The following is a 14,414-nucleotide window of genomic DNA, read 5'->3' as shown; positions in this document are numbered from 1 at the left end:
TAGGTCTAGAGATTTGCGTCATTACAAAGTCTAACACTTTCTCATCATGGTCATTTCATGCAGGTAGGAGTTCGCATTCGGGCGGTGTTTGCATATGACAAACACTGTCCTAAAGACGGTGTATTTTTATCCCTAAGTATTCTTTGCGACAGTGACTGCCCCTGTGTTTCCAAGGTTCCAGAGACCCACGCAGACTCCCCGCGGCCCTTGCAGATGGAGGCCTCTGCGCCCATCCCCGCCGCCAACCGCTCCTCTGCGCTGGAGTTCGTGCTTCTGGGGGTCACCGACAAGCGCGACCTCCAGCTCCTCCTCTTCGGGGTCCTCCTGGTCACCTACACGCTGACCCTGCTGGGGAATCTGCTCATCGTCGCCCTCACCTTGGCGGATCGCCGCCTGCACACCCCGATGTACTTCTTCCTGCGTCACTTCTCGCTGCTGGAGGTGGGATTCACCTCCACTGTGTCCCCGCAGATGCTCGCACACCTGCTGGCGGCGCGCGGGGCCATCTCCCGCCACCGCTGCTTCGCGCAGATGATACTCTACTTCACCCTGGGCGCGGTGGAGACCCTGCTGCTGGCGGTGATGTCCACCGACCGCTTTCTGGCCATCTGCTGGCCCCTGCGCTACCCTGCGCTCATGACACCCCGTGTCTGCTCCTCCCTGGTGCTGGGCTGCTGGACAGCCAGCCTCCTGGCTCTGCCTGGGCTGTTTGCCTGGATGTTGTCTCTCCCTTTCTGTGGTCCTCGGGTCCTCAATCACTTCTTCTGCGACAGCTCCCCTTTGCTGGAGCTGATATGCGCAGACACCAGGCTGCTGCAGCTGGTGGCCTTCCTGGTGGCTGTGTGCACGCTGCTCATCGCTACACTGATCACCACCTTGTCCTATGGCTGCATCATCAGCACCATCTTGCGCCTGCCTGCCGCTGGGGGCCGAAGCAAGGCCTTCTCCACCTGTTCTTCCCACATCCTGGTGGTGTCTCTCACCTATGGGAGCTGCATCGTCATGTACCTTAACCCCACACAGACAGGGAGGCTGGGCCTCAACAAAGGGATAGCTTTCTTCAACACCACAGTGTCGCCCCTGCTGAATCCCTTCATCTACTGCCTCAGGAACCAACTGGTCCACACAGTGTGCAGGGATTTGCTGCTCAGGGGAAGGGCGCTTTCTTCCAAGATATTCAGAGCATAGGACTGCAAAGCTGTGTTCTTGGCCTAAAGACATTGTTACTGATTTGCTTATTAGTTACTGTGTATGTTTGTATTTTGGTTTTCTGGGGGCTTCAACACAGGGCAGTGCTCATGGTGAGGCCAAGTGCTCCACCATTGAGCTACATACTCAGCCCTCTCTTCCCTTGTTGTTTTCAAACACCGTCTCAGGAAGTTACTGAATTAAAGCTGTCCTTGAACTCACACTGTAGGTCTTGGCATTTCTATCCTCTGGCTTCCATTTCCTGAGTAGCTGGAATTAGCATGTGATACCAGCCCTGGCTGGTTTGATCAAAATGGAATCCTTTAATCCCTCCATCCATTCATCCATCCTTCCTTCCTTCCTTGCTTGTTTTCTCTCTTTCTTTCTTTCTTTTGTGTGTATGTGGGGGGGGGTGTATTTTGTCTGCATGTATGTCTGAGCATCACTCTTGTTTAGTGTGCACAGAGGCCAGAAGATGCTTCCCCTGGGACTAGAGTTACAGACCACAGTGGCTGCCATGAAACTGGTGGGAATTGAACTCAGGTCCTCTGGAGGATCAACCACTGTTCTTCACTGCTGAGTCATCTCTCCAGCCAAATGAAGGGATATTTATTTGACTAGAGAAGGCAAACAACAAAATAAGCAAACAAAATTAATTTTAAAGCTCTTGCTGAGCGGTGGTGGTGCATGACTTTAATCCCAGAACTCAGGAGGCAGAGGCAGGCAGATCTCTGTGAGTTTGAGGTCAGCCTGGTCTACAAGAGCTAGTTCCGGGACAACTTCCAAAGCCGCAGAGAAATCTTGTCATGAAAAACAAAAAGACAAACAAACAAAAAATGAAAACAAACAAACAAACAAAAACCACCGGAGTCTCCAGGAGATCACAGGTCATAGAAAAGAACATAGTACTGTTTTTTGTTTTGTTTTGTTTTTTTGAGACAGGGTTTCTCTGTATAATAGTCCTGGCAGTCCTGGAACTCTCATTGTAGACCAGACTGGCCTCGAACTCACTGCCTGCCTCTGCCCGCCAAGTTCTGGGATTAGAAGCATGCGCCACCACTGCCCCGACGATGAGCACTGCTCTTAACCGTCACCAGAGAAGCCTCATTCCTGTGTGGGCAGCAAGGTAGCAACACATAATGGCCAGAGTGCTAAGAACAAGTGACAGTTGGGGACTCATCCGGAAACGAGGCATTTATAGTAACTCCTTCCCCCGAAGGCTCAGGAACCTCTCAGAAGAGATAGACAGAATGCAAGCTCTGGAGAATGAGGAGGAGTGCTGTGGAATCTGTCTCCTGGACATGGCCAGGCTGTGGTTGCTGTGGTTGCCTGAAGAAGATTAAACTAATTACAGCCTAAGTCAGGACAACAGCAGGCAGCACAGACTCAGTGGTTTACCAAGACAAGTGAAATCATCATCAACCACAATGAAAAGCCCAACAAACAGGATGGTGGTGGCCCCTGCCTTTCATCCCATCACCCAGGAGGCACAGGTAGATGGATCTCTGAGTTTGGTGTTCAGTACCAGCCTGGTCTACAGAGCCACTTCTAGGATAGCCAGGGCTACATGGAGAAAGCTTATCTTGAAAAAGCAAAAGAAGCTGGGCGTTGGTGGCACAGACCTTTAATCCCAGAACTCAAGAGGCAGAGGCAGGCAGATCTCTGTGAGTTGGAGACCAGCCTGGTCTACAGAGTGAGTTCCAGGACAGCCTCCAAAGCAATACAGAGAAACCCTGTCTCGTAAAACCAAAAAGAAAAAAAAAGCAGAAAAAAGAAAGGAAGAGAGAAAGAGAACATGTAGTTGGGGAAGGGACCTGTGAACGGGTGTCTATGAGAGTGTATACACACACATTGTAAATTGTATGCATCAAACTACCAAAGAATAAATAAATGATATTCTCTTAAATGTTTTTAGATTTATTTGTTTTTCTTACACGTGAGTGCTTTGACTGGCTGTGTGTGTTTCCAGCATAGAAATGCCCAGTGCCCACAGGAGCCAGAATAGACTGACGTATCACCCGGTCTTGGTTACAGATGGAGATGGTTATGTGCAGCCATACGGGAGCTGAAACCAGATCTGCAACTACTTTTTTGTTTGCTTGTTTCTGTTTTTTTTTGAGACAGGGTCTCTCTGAGTAATAGCCCTGGCTTTCCTGGACCTTGATCTGTAGACCAGGCTGGCTTCGAACTCAGAGATCCACCTGCCTCTGCTTCCCAAGTGCTGGGACTAAAGGCATGTGCCACCAGGGGTTGGTTAATCTGCAGATACTCTTAACCAAGGAGCCGACTCTCCAGGCTCCAATAAATAATACTCTAAAAATAAATGAATAAAGTAAAAGATGAGGCTCCAAATGAGTTCCCATGGGCAACGTCTGAAGGAAGTGGAGCTAATCGCTCCCTTTAGAACCATGAACATTTTAGATGTTTCCTGGGTCCCTGAGGTCTGAGGCCTTGGGGAAGATAAGAGGGCAAACTCCTTCCCCTGCACACTGGCTCCTGTAATAACAGTGTCCCTGGAGACCAGGGCAGCTCCATGATCTCAAGGACCTCAAAGACTTTCTTTTGTCTCTTCGTCTTCCTGCGGGCTTCCTGATCCCTTCCTCTCTCTGTGTCTCTGTCCTGATTATCCTTGTCTCCTCTCTTCCCGTGGTCCATGTCTTCCCTCTCTCCCCGACTCTCTGACCACTCCTCGCCTTGTGAATTTCTTTCCGGCTGCCTCTCTTCCCCATCTCCATCTCTGTGGACCCCACCCCACCCACCCACCGCTCTGCTCCTGCCCTTACAGTGGTAGTCATTTCCAACTCTCCTGATGCTGTGACCCTTTAATACAGCTCCTCATGACGTGGTGGCCCCGGACCATAAAGTTATTTCTGTTGCTACTTCATAGCATGATTTTGCTGCCGTTAGGAACTGTAGTGTAAATGTCTTTGATGCAGGATATCTGACATTCCATCCCCGTGAAAGGGTCATTCGACCCTCACGAGGGTCAAGCCCCACAGGTTGAGAACCGCCTTGCAGGGTCTGACCACGTGTGCGTGTGTCTATTCTACCCTGAGGACGCCTCGTCTCTGTCATTTGGGCTGGTTTGACTAACGAGCCTCTCTCGTCAGTCCATGCCTCCTTCCTTGTGCTTCTGTGGGAAAACTCGGGAGTCAAAACCTTCATGGTAAAGGGGGCTGAAAATTTCCAGGTAATTTTTCTTTTTCTTTTTTAGTTTCAGAGCGGAGTCTCACTGTGTAGCTCAGGCTAAGCCTCAAACTTAATGATGCGCCTGGCTCAACCGCTCATGCGTTGACTGAACTTGATGGATTATACCCCGCATCCAGCCCGCTCCTGTTTTGTGGTCCCCAGGCTATTCATTTGCTCTGAATGGGGGGGGGCTGCAGAGAAACATGAAGTCGTCATCACTTATGAGAGTGCAGGTGAGTGCAGCCACCCCTGGGCCAGCTGTAAGGCAGCAAAGGACACAGGAATGGTGTATGCAAGCCGGGCGTTGGTGGCGCACGCCTTTAATCCCAGGACTCGGGAGGCAGAGACAGGCGGATCTCTGTGAGTTCGAGACCAGCCTGGACTACCAAGCGAGTTCCAGGACAGCCTCCAAAGCCACAGAGAAACCCTGTCTTGAAAAACCAAAAAAAAAAAAAAAAAAAAAAAAAAAAAAGAAATGGTGTATGCACTCATGGAACATGTGTTTTACTATTCAGACTTAAAAATCAGCAACATGACGGTTGTAGGAGGTGAAAGGAAAATTGTCTATGATCAGGCCAACTCCAAATTATAACTCGGTCCATATAAGAACATCCCCGACCAGCCTGGTCTACAAGAGCTAGTTCCAGGACAGCCTCCAAAGCCGCAGAGAAACCCTGTCTCGAAAAACCAAAAACAAAAAAAAAAAACCAACAAAAAAAAAAAACCCAAAAAAAAGAACATCCCGGAAAAGATAAAGGTCACTCCCCAAGTGGATCATCATATTCATCAAGAAGGTCTAGCAAATTTTTCATTTGTACATAACAAGCATCTTGGGTGAGTAGGAAGCAAAATTCATCCAAGTAAAGTAAGATTTTTTTTTTTTTTTTGGTTTTTCGAGACAAGGTTTCTCTGTGGCTTTGGAGGCTGTCCTGGAACTCGCTTGGTAGTCCAGGCTGGTCTCGAACTCACAGAGATCCACCTGCCTCTGCCTCCCGAGTGCTAGGATTAAAGGCGTGCGCCACCAATGCCCGGCCTTAAAGTAAGATTTTTTTTTTTTTTGTGAAAAGTTTTTGAAGTGGACTTCCAGGCTGCAGTGATGGCTCAGAAGTTAAGAGCACTGGCTGCTCTTCCAGGGGTCCTGAGTTCAAATCCCAGCAGCCACATGGAGGCTCAGAGCCATCTATAAGGGAATCTGATGCTCTCTTCTGTCTGATACCCTCTTCTGTCTTGCAGGCATACATGCAAACAGACCACTCATATACAAAACATGCAAATTAACACATCTCTTTTAAAATGTCTTGAAGTGGACTCTCATACAGTTCTGGGTAGGATGGAACTTCGTATGTGCTGCCTCAGATTCCCACGTGCTGGCACGAAAGGAGTGCATCACCCTGGGGGTCTAATTTCTTTTCCATCCTTGTGCGGTTGAAAGCTGGGGACAGCCCATTCCGGCGGCGTTCGCATGCTCATGGTGAGTCAAGCGCTGCGGTTTGATCCCCAGCACTCTTTGTGACAGTCACTGCCCCTGCATTTCCGAGGTCTTTAAGACCCCCATAGACTCCCCGCCGCCCTTGCAGATGGAGGCCTCTGCGCCCATCCCCGCCGCCAACCGCTCCTCTGCGCTGGAGTTCGTGCTTCTGGGGGTCACCGACAAGCGCGACCTCCAGCTCCTCCTCTTCGGGGTCCTCCTGGTCACCTACACGCTGACCCTGCTGGGGAATCTGCTCATCGTCGCCCTCACCTTGGCGGATCGCCGCCTGCACACCCCGATGTACTTCTTCCTGCGTCACTTCTCGCTGCTGGAGGTGGGATTCACCTCCACTGTGTCCCCGCAGATGCTCGCACACCTGCTGGCGGCGCGCGGGGCCATCTCCCGCCACCGCTGCTTCGCGCAGATGATACTCTACTTCACCCTGGGCGCGGTGGAGACCCTGCTGCTGGCGGTGATGTCCACCGACCGCTTTCTGGCCATCTGCTGGCCCCTGCGCTACCCTGCGCTCATGACACCCCGTGTCTGCTCCTCCCTGGTGCTGGGCTGCTGGACAGCCAGCCTCCTGGCTCTGCCTGGGCTGTTTGCCTGGATGTTGTCTCTCCCTTTCTGTGGTCCTCGGGTCCTCAATCACTTCTTCTGCGACAGCTCCCTTTGCTGGAGCTGATATGCGCAGACACCAGGCTGCTGCAGCTGGTGGCCTTCCTGGTGGCTGTGTGCACGCTGCTCATCGCTACACTGATCACCACCTTGTCCTATGGCTGCATCATCAGCACCATCTTGCGCCTGCCTGCCGCTGGGGGCCGAAGCAAGGCCTTCTCCACCTGTTCTTCCCACATCCTGGTGGTGTCTCTCACCTATGGGAGCTGCATCGTCATGTACCTCAACCCCACACAGACAGGGAGGCTGGGCCTCAACAAAGGGATAGCTTTCTTCAACACCACAGTGTCGCCCCTGCTGAATCCCTTCATCTACTGCCTCAGGAACCAACTGGTCCACACAGTGTGCAGGGATTTGCTGCTCAGGGGAAGGGAGCTTTCTTCCAAGATATTCAGAGCCTAAGACTGCAAAGGTTCAGGGTGGTGGTGGCGCATACCTTTAATCCCACCACTCCGGAGGCAGAGGCAGGCGGATCTCTGAGTTCTAGATCAATCTGTTTTACGAAGAGAGTTCCAGGACAGCCAAGGTCTTTACAGAGAAAAACCCTGTCTCAAAAGAACAAAATAAAACAAAAAGGCTGCCAATGTTTGCCAGTAGTTTATTGTTATTTCAACTGCTAGTGACTTCTTTGCAATGCTGGGAGCTTCACCTGGAACTTACTCGTCCTACCCCATGCTTGTTTGTGAGAAGCAGTTTGTGTAAAGGAGGCTGGCTTGAAAATCAGTAAGTAGCCAAGATTAAACTCAGTTTCCTTGTCGTCCTGATTCTGCTTCCTGAGGGCTGGGAGTTTAGGAATACACCATGAAACCTGGACGTCCCGTTTTGTTTGTTTAATTTATTCATTTTTATTTCATGAGCATTATTGTTTTGCCTGTATGTATAGCTGTGTGAGGGTGTCGAGTCCCTTTGAGCTGGAGGTACAGACAGTTACAAGCTGCCATGCTGGGAATTGAACCCAGGTCCTCTGGAAGAGCAGTGGGTGCTCTTAACCACTGAGTCATCCCAAGTCCCCCTGGACCTGTTTTTAAATTTAACTTAATTGATTTAGCCCTTTTTTGTTTTGTTTTGTTTTTTGTTTGTTTGGTTGGTTTTTTTTTTTTTTTTTTGGTTTGTGTGTGTGTGTGTGTGTGTGTGTGTGTTTGCTTGTTTGTCAAGACAGGGTCTTCTGTGATCCAGGCTAACCTCCAACTTGTTATGTACCAAGGATGATCTTGATTTTTGGGGGGGGGGGTTTGAGACAGAGTTTCTCTGTGGCTTTGGAGGCTGTCCAGGCTGGTCTCAAACTCACAGAGATTCATCTGCTTCTGCCTCCCAAGTGCTGGGACTAAAGGCGTGGCAACCACCACCTGGTGTCCTTGAATTCTTTACCATCAGCACTGTTATAATTTTTAAAAAAAAATCTTTCAAAGTAGTCCTGGCTATCCTGGTAGTCCTGCAGACCACCTTGGCAATGAACTCATGGAGATCAGCCTCCCTCTGTTTCTGGAGTCCTAGGATTAAGAGCATGTACCACCATGCCCAGCCCTGAACTCTTTATTTTTAAATCTTTTTAAAAGTGGAGCCAGAGAAAGATGACTCAGCTTTTAAGAATACTGTAGAGAACCTTCATTTAATTTCCAGCACCCCCATGGTGACCCAACTGTCTTTATCTCCAGTTTCTGGGTCCCTGGCACCCTCTTTTGGCCTCCTCAGGTGCCAGGCATGTATTCAGTGCCCATACGTACATGCAGATAAAACACATAAAATAAAAATAAAAAAATCCTTTTTTAAAAGATTTTAGTATGTATATATATAGTATTCTGCCTGTGTGCCAGCAGAGGGCGCCAGAGGTCATTGCAGATAGCTGTGAGCCACTATGTGGCTCTGGGAGTTGAACCCAGGACCTCTGGATAAACAGTCTGTGCTCTTAACTTCTTTTTTTGTTTTGTTTTGTTTTGTTTTTTCGAGGCAGGGTTTCTCTGTGGGTTTGGAGGCTGTCCTGGAACTCACCTTGTAGACCAGGCTGGCCTCGAACTCACAGAGATCCACCTGTCTCTGCCTCCCGAGTCCTGGGATTAAAGGCGTGCGCCACCAACGCCCGGCATGTGCTCTTAACTTCTAAGCCATCTCTCTAGCACTTTGCTTTGTTTTTTGAGATAGGGTTTCTCTGTGTAACAGCCCTGGCTGTCCTGTAGACCAGGCTGGCCTCGAACTCACAGAGATCCACCTGCCTCTGCCTCCCAGGTGCTGGGATTAAAGGCAGGTATGTACCACCAATGCCCAGAAAAAAAAAAGAATAAATCTTTAAAAAAATGTTTTTTAAGCTTCTGTGAATTTGTGTGTGTGTGTGTGTGTGTGTGTGTGTGTGTGTGTGTGTGATTTATGTGAATTACATACATGTAGATACACTCCAAGGTCAGAAGAGAGCCTTGAACTGGAATTACAGGCAGTTATGCGCTGTCTGGTATGGGAGCTGGGAAATTAACCCAAGTCCTCTGCAAGAACATTAAGTGCTCTTAACCACTGAGCCATCTCTCCAGGCAGTGTAGGCATGTTTTGTTGAGTAGAGAAGGAAAATAAACAAAGCCACTCATTTAAATGGCAGTGGTTTGTGGTGGAGCAAGCCTGTAATTCCAGTAACGGGAAAGATGGCAGACGGCGGAGGATCAAAGGTTCGAGGTCATCCTTGGCTACCTATCAAATTTGTTGCCAATCCTGGCTACATGAGTCACTGTCTCCAAAATATAAAAATTTAAAAAAAGGAAGGGAACACTTCCAGAGGTCCTGAGTTCAATTCCCAGCACCCGCATGGAAGGAAGCTCATGATATGATGCCCTCTACTGGCCTGTAGACATACTTGCAGACAAAGAACAGTACATATAAAATAAGTCTTTTAAAAAATAAAAATAAATAAGAAGCCAGAGTGTGCAATGTGTGATCTGAAGCATTCTTAATGAGCCAGGAGATTCTTGAAGTTCATTATTAACCAGTGACCTATAGGGTGGTGACCGGATCAGGAGGACTTTAGTGAACGCTAAGGAACTTGGATAAAGTCGTCCTACCTGCCCGTCCTGTCCCTAATTGTACCAGACATGCAAATATTTTATGTTACATTGTCACAAATTAGAATCACGTGAGTATCTGTCCTGATTGCCTTAAGTCATGCGTGTAAGGATTCAGGCATTATGCTGGCTTGTCCCTGTCACCTGGCAGAATGCACTCGGGCAGTGCCCTGGTCACCCCAGGGTTCCATGGTTGCATAGTCTGCACGCAGGTAGAAACCATCTCTTTAAAAGACAGACACCCCACCCCACCACCACACCCCGCCCACTTGCACTCTCTTTCCCCTGGACTTTTCTTGTCTCCGTCTTCTCTTCCGTCCTCTCTCTGTCTCTGTGTCTCTCCACCTCTTCTCTCTTTCCTTCCCTCCTTGCCCTTTCTAATAAAACTTCTCACTAAGCTCTGTCTGTCTGGTGTGTGTCCCCCGCCTCGGTCTCCCTCCCACGCCGTGGAATCCTCCAAGGTTCACCTCGTGCCTTGTGTAACAATTCGGAAAGAGTTAACCCCGATTGTGAGTGGCACTTTCTGGTGCAATTCGTATGAAAAGGGAATAGCAGCTCTACGATGCCTCCCTCGATTCCTTCCCTAATAGCACAGCCAGCGTTTCCAGGCTCCCATTCCACACTGAGGACCAGAGCACTTCGGGAACCTTCCAAGGCTTCCGCGCCAGACTGGCACTGCAGAGGCACCCAGCCCCTTGGATTAAGCAACTCCCGGGTCTCCAGCCTCCCCAGTGAGAAACAGCTACCATCTCCAACTCCTGAGGCTCTCAACCTCACCACATATACTGCTTGGCATTACGTACCTATGATTCCCGCTCTCAGGAGGTGGAGGCAGGAGAATCGGAAGGTCCAGGTCTTCTTCCTGCTAGAGGCTAGCTTGTGCTACAACAACAACAAAACACAAACATGGTGGGCAGTGGTGGCGCATGCCTCTAATCCCAGAACTCAAGAGGCAGAGGCAGGCAGATCTCTGTGAGTTCGAGGCCAGCCTGGTCTACAGAGTGAGTTCCAGGACAGCCTCCAAAACAATACAGAGAAATCCTGTCTCGAAAAACAAAAAACAAACAAACAAACAAAAAAAAATCTGGTGTGGTGGTGCTTGCCTGTAATTCCAGCACTGGAGGAGGTGGAGGCAGGAAGAACAAAAAGTCAAGGTCATCCTTGGTTACACAGTGAGGCTGAGGCCTCTTTGGGTCATGTGAGATCCTGTCTCCAAAAAAAAAAAAAAGATAAAGCCAGGTAGTGGTGGCATGCGCTTTTAATCCCAGCTCTCAGGAGGCAAAGACAGGTGGATCTTTGTGAGTTTGAGGCCAGCCTGGTCTACAGAGGGAGCTCTGTAACAGCCAGGTCTGTTCCACAGAGAAAACCTGTCTCAAAAAAACTGCCCCCTCACAAAATAAACCAAACAAAATATTTAGTTGTTCTGTGTGTTTGGTGTATGTGTATATTGGTATCTGAATACTACGGCGCACTTGTGAAGGTCAGAGGACAACTTGCAAGGGTCAGTCCTCACCTTCTACAGCGTGGGTCTCAGGGACAGAACTTCAGGAGCCAAATTTGGTGGTGGGTACCTTTATTTTCCTGTCTTGCTAGTATTGTGTGTGTGTGTGTGTATGTCTGTGTGTGTGTGTGTGTGTGTTTGCTTGGGTATGTGCTTCTGTAGGCATCTATATGTGTATGTATGATGATGGACTTGTATATGTGTGTTTGCATAGGTGTGTGCACCTGTGTGTGTGTGTGTGTATGGTAGTAGGCTTGTGTTGGGGAAGTCCTGTGTATATGTCAATAAATTACTGCTGGCCAATAGGAATCTAGATAGGTGGGGCTAGGAGTCCAGGAGGATTCTGGGAAGGAGAAAGACAAGAGAGTCAACATGAGACGTCATGGGGGTAGGACGCCGGGAACTATTCTCCGGTAAGAAACATACTTAGATTAACAATTATGGGGTAATTACTTAAGGCAGAGCTAGCCAGTAAGAGACAAGCAAGGCCAACAGCTTCATAATTAATATAGCCTCCTGTGTGTTTATTTGGGACTGATGCGGCTCTAGAACCAGGCTGGCGCGGCAGAGCCCAGGCGACTGGCGGGGGATAAACCAAAGTGGCTAGCAAAGAAAAAGATTCTCTTAACAGGCTTGTAATTGCATGTTTGCATGGGTTTGTGCACCTCTGTGTGTATGGTAGTAGCAGGCTTGTAATTGTGTGTTTGTGCATTTATATGTATGATGATGGGCTTGTAATTGTGTGTTCACATGGGTTTGTGCACCTGTGTGTGTGTGTGTGGTAGTAGCAGGCTTGTAATTGCGTGTTTGCATGGGTTTGTGCTTTTTTTTTTTTTGGTTTTTCGAGACAGGGTTTCTCTGTAGCTTTGGAGGCTGTCCTGGGACTCCCTGTGTAGACCAGGCTGGCCTCGAACTCACAGAGATCCGCCTGCCTCTGCCTCCCGAGTGCTGGGATTAAAGGCATGCGCCACCAACGCCCGGCGGGTTTGTGCATTTTTGTGTGGATGCATGTGAAGACCAAATTGCTTTGGTCAGTGTTTTATCACAGCAATCAAACAAAGGAGGACATCCCGGCCCCACCCCCAAGTGCTGGCATCACAGTCCTGAGCCACCAAACTTGATTTCCATCTGTCTTCTGTGCCAACATGTATCTTGTTTCGTTCCTTCCATTTATCATTTCTGTTTATCTCTCCCCTTTCGTTCCTGAAGAATCGTGCGGCAGTTGGAGGCGGCTGGCCTGAGGTGTTAGGAGCATGGCATACTTTCTCCCGCTGTGGCACATTGTGTCCTGGTGTCACCTTTTGGCATCAGCACAGTGGCCCGAGCCCTCCCAGTTTACCAGGACAAAGCGTTGGAGACTTAGGCTGTGAGTATATTCTGTTTGTCCCAAAACCCAATGGGGCAGCGGGGGAAGGGGTGGCCAGGATGCTAAGCTTCCGGACAGCCCCTGTGGTCTGGATGTGAGCAACACAGCTCACAGGAAGTTTCTCAAGCTCTGCCCTGAGCCTCCCGAGGAGGAGGAGGAGGAGACGGTGAGTGTGACCTCGGGGAGGAGCATGCCCCGGGCGGCAACCCACAGCTTCTGGAGGATGTGTGACCATCAGGTGAGGACCTCAACCTCGTTGGACCTGATTACCCATTTTTGAATTATAGGGTTAGACTGCTGAGTATATATGCCATCCCAGCTGACAAGTTTGTTGTTGTTCTTCTTCTTGTTTTTTGAGACAGGGTTTTTTTTTTTTTTTTCCTCTGTGTAACCCTGGCTGCCCTAGAACTCACTCCTTAGGCCAGGCTGGCCTGGAACTCGTAGATCTACCTGCTTCTGCCTTCCTAGTGCTGGGATTGAAGGTGTGGGCCACCACTGCCTAGATAGATCTAGGTTTCAACTCCACACCTTACGCATGCTACACAAGTTCTCGAACACTTAGCAGCATTCTTAGCTGTTGATCTCAAGCAGCCCAGGCCGGGGTTTACTGTGTAGCTGGGGATGGCCTTGAAATGCTGTAGCAGGAGGCTACCTCAGAGTCCTGGGATTACATGTGTGGGCTGCCACGCCTGGTTCATCTGAGGACTGAACCCAGAGCTCTGTGCATGCTAGGCAAGCATTCTCCCAGCTGAACCATAGCCACAGTCCTTTTGTTTTCTGGAAATTTCCATTTTTGCCATTTAGTGGTGTGCACATGCCTTTAATCCCGGTACTCTAGAGGCAGAGGCAGGTAGATCCCTTGAGTTTGAGGCCATCCTGGTCTACAAAACAAGCTGCAAGACAGCCTGGGCTCTTACACAGAGAAACCCTGTCTAACATAAATAAATAAGAATAAACAAGCAATTATTTTTAAATTGTGTGCATGTGTGTGTCTATGTGTGTGCGTGTACACCACAGTGTGGGTGCACTCAAAGGGTTAGGAATGGGTGTCAGATTCCCTGGAGCTGCAGCTACAGACAACTGGGAGCTGCCCAGCGTGGGTGCCAGGAACTAAACTCCAGTACTCCACATTTTTCAGTCCCTGAACTTTTAAAATTGTACTTGTATTTATTTATATGATTCATATGTATATGAGTTTACCTGCTCGTCTGTGTGCCCTACATGCATGCAGTTCCCATGGAGACCAGCAGAGGGCGTTGGATTTCTTGGAAAGTGAGAACTGCTGAATCAGTGTGGGTGCTGAGAACCAAACCCAGGCCTCTACAAGAGCAGTTAGTTATCTTAACTGCTGAGTCATCTCTCCAGCCCTTCTGCATCTTTTTTTTTTTTTTCAGAGACAGGGTTTCCTCTGTATTGTTTTGGAGGCTGTCCTGGAACTCGCTCTGGTAGACCAGGCTGGCCTCGACCTCACAGAGATCTGCCTGCCTCTGCCTCCCGAGTGCTGGGATTAAAGGTGTGCACCACCACTGCCTGGCAACTTAATTTTATTTTATGGCCATTTGTGTTTTATCTGTATTCATGTCTGTGTACAGGCTCTGGAACTGTAGTTCTAGAGAATTGTGAGCTGCTGTGTGAGTGCTGGGAATTGAACCTGGGTCCTCTGGAAGAGCAGTCAGCAAGTGCTCTTAACTGCTGAGCCATCTCTCTGGCCTTGCATTTTGCTTTTTTTGAGATAAGATTTTGGTGTGTAGTTCAGGCTGGGCTCAGATTTGAAGTTCTCCGGCTGTCGGTTCCCAGCTTGATAGAGTGTGAGGTTTTCCTGTCAAAGACTCTATAAAGTGAAGGGATTCCAGGTGTGTACCTGCACACCCAGCTAACTCCATCCTTTATTATTATTATTATTATTTTAATTTAGATTAGAAACAAGGTTGCTTCACATGTCAATCCCAGGTCCCTTTCCCTTCCCTCCTCCCGTGCCCT

General features: G+C 49.1%; 1 protein-coding gene and 1 pseudogene across 1 annotated transcript; both read left to right on the top strand.

The window, feature by feature from the left end:
• The first annotated feature begins 213 nt into the window (after positions 1–213).
• On the top strand, positions 214–1,188 carry LOC121135416 (olfactory receptor 49-like). Its single transcript, XM_040734172.1, has one exon. It carries the CDS (start codon positions 214–216, stop codon positions 1,186–1,188), a length of 975 nt encoding a protein of 324 aa, XP_040590106.1.
• Positions 1,189–5,838: 4,650 nt separating this feature from the next.
• LOC121135413 lies at positions 5,839–6,969 on the top strand (annotated as a pseudogene).
• The last annotated feature ends 7,445 nt before the right edge of the window (positions 6,970–14,414 follow it).

The sequence above is a fragment of the Mesocricetus auratus genome, unplaced genomic scaffold (genome assembly GCF_017639785.1).
Source record: "Mesocricetus auratus isolate SY011 unplaced genomic scaffold, BCM_Maur_2.0 Super-Scaffold_100037, whole genome shotgun sequence".
NCBI classification, from domain to species: domain Eukaryota; kingdom Metazoa; phylum Chordata; class Mammalia; order Rodentia; family Cricetidae; genus Mesocricetus; species Mesocricetus auratus.
The sequence above is the reverse complement of the archived record's forward strand: the minus strand, read 5'-3'. Positions and strand labels throughout refer to the sequence as shown.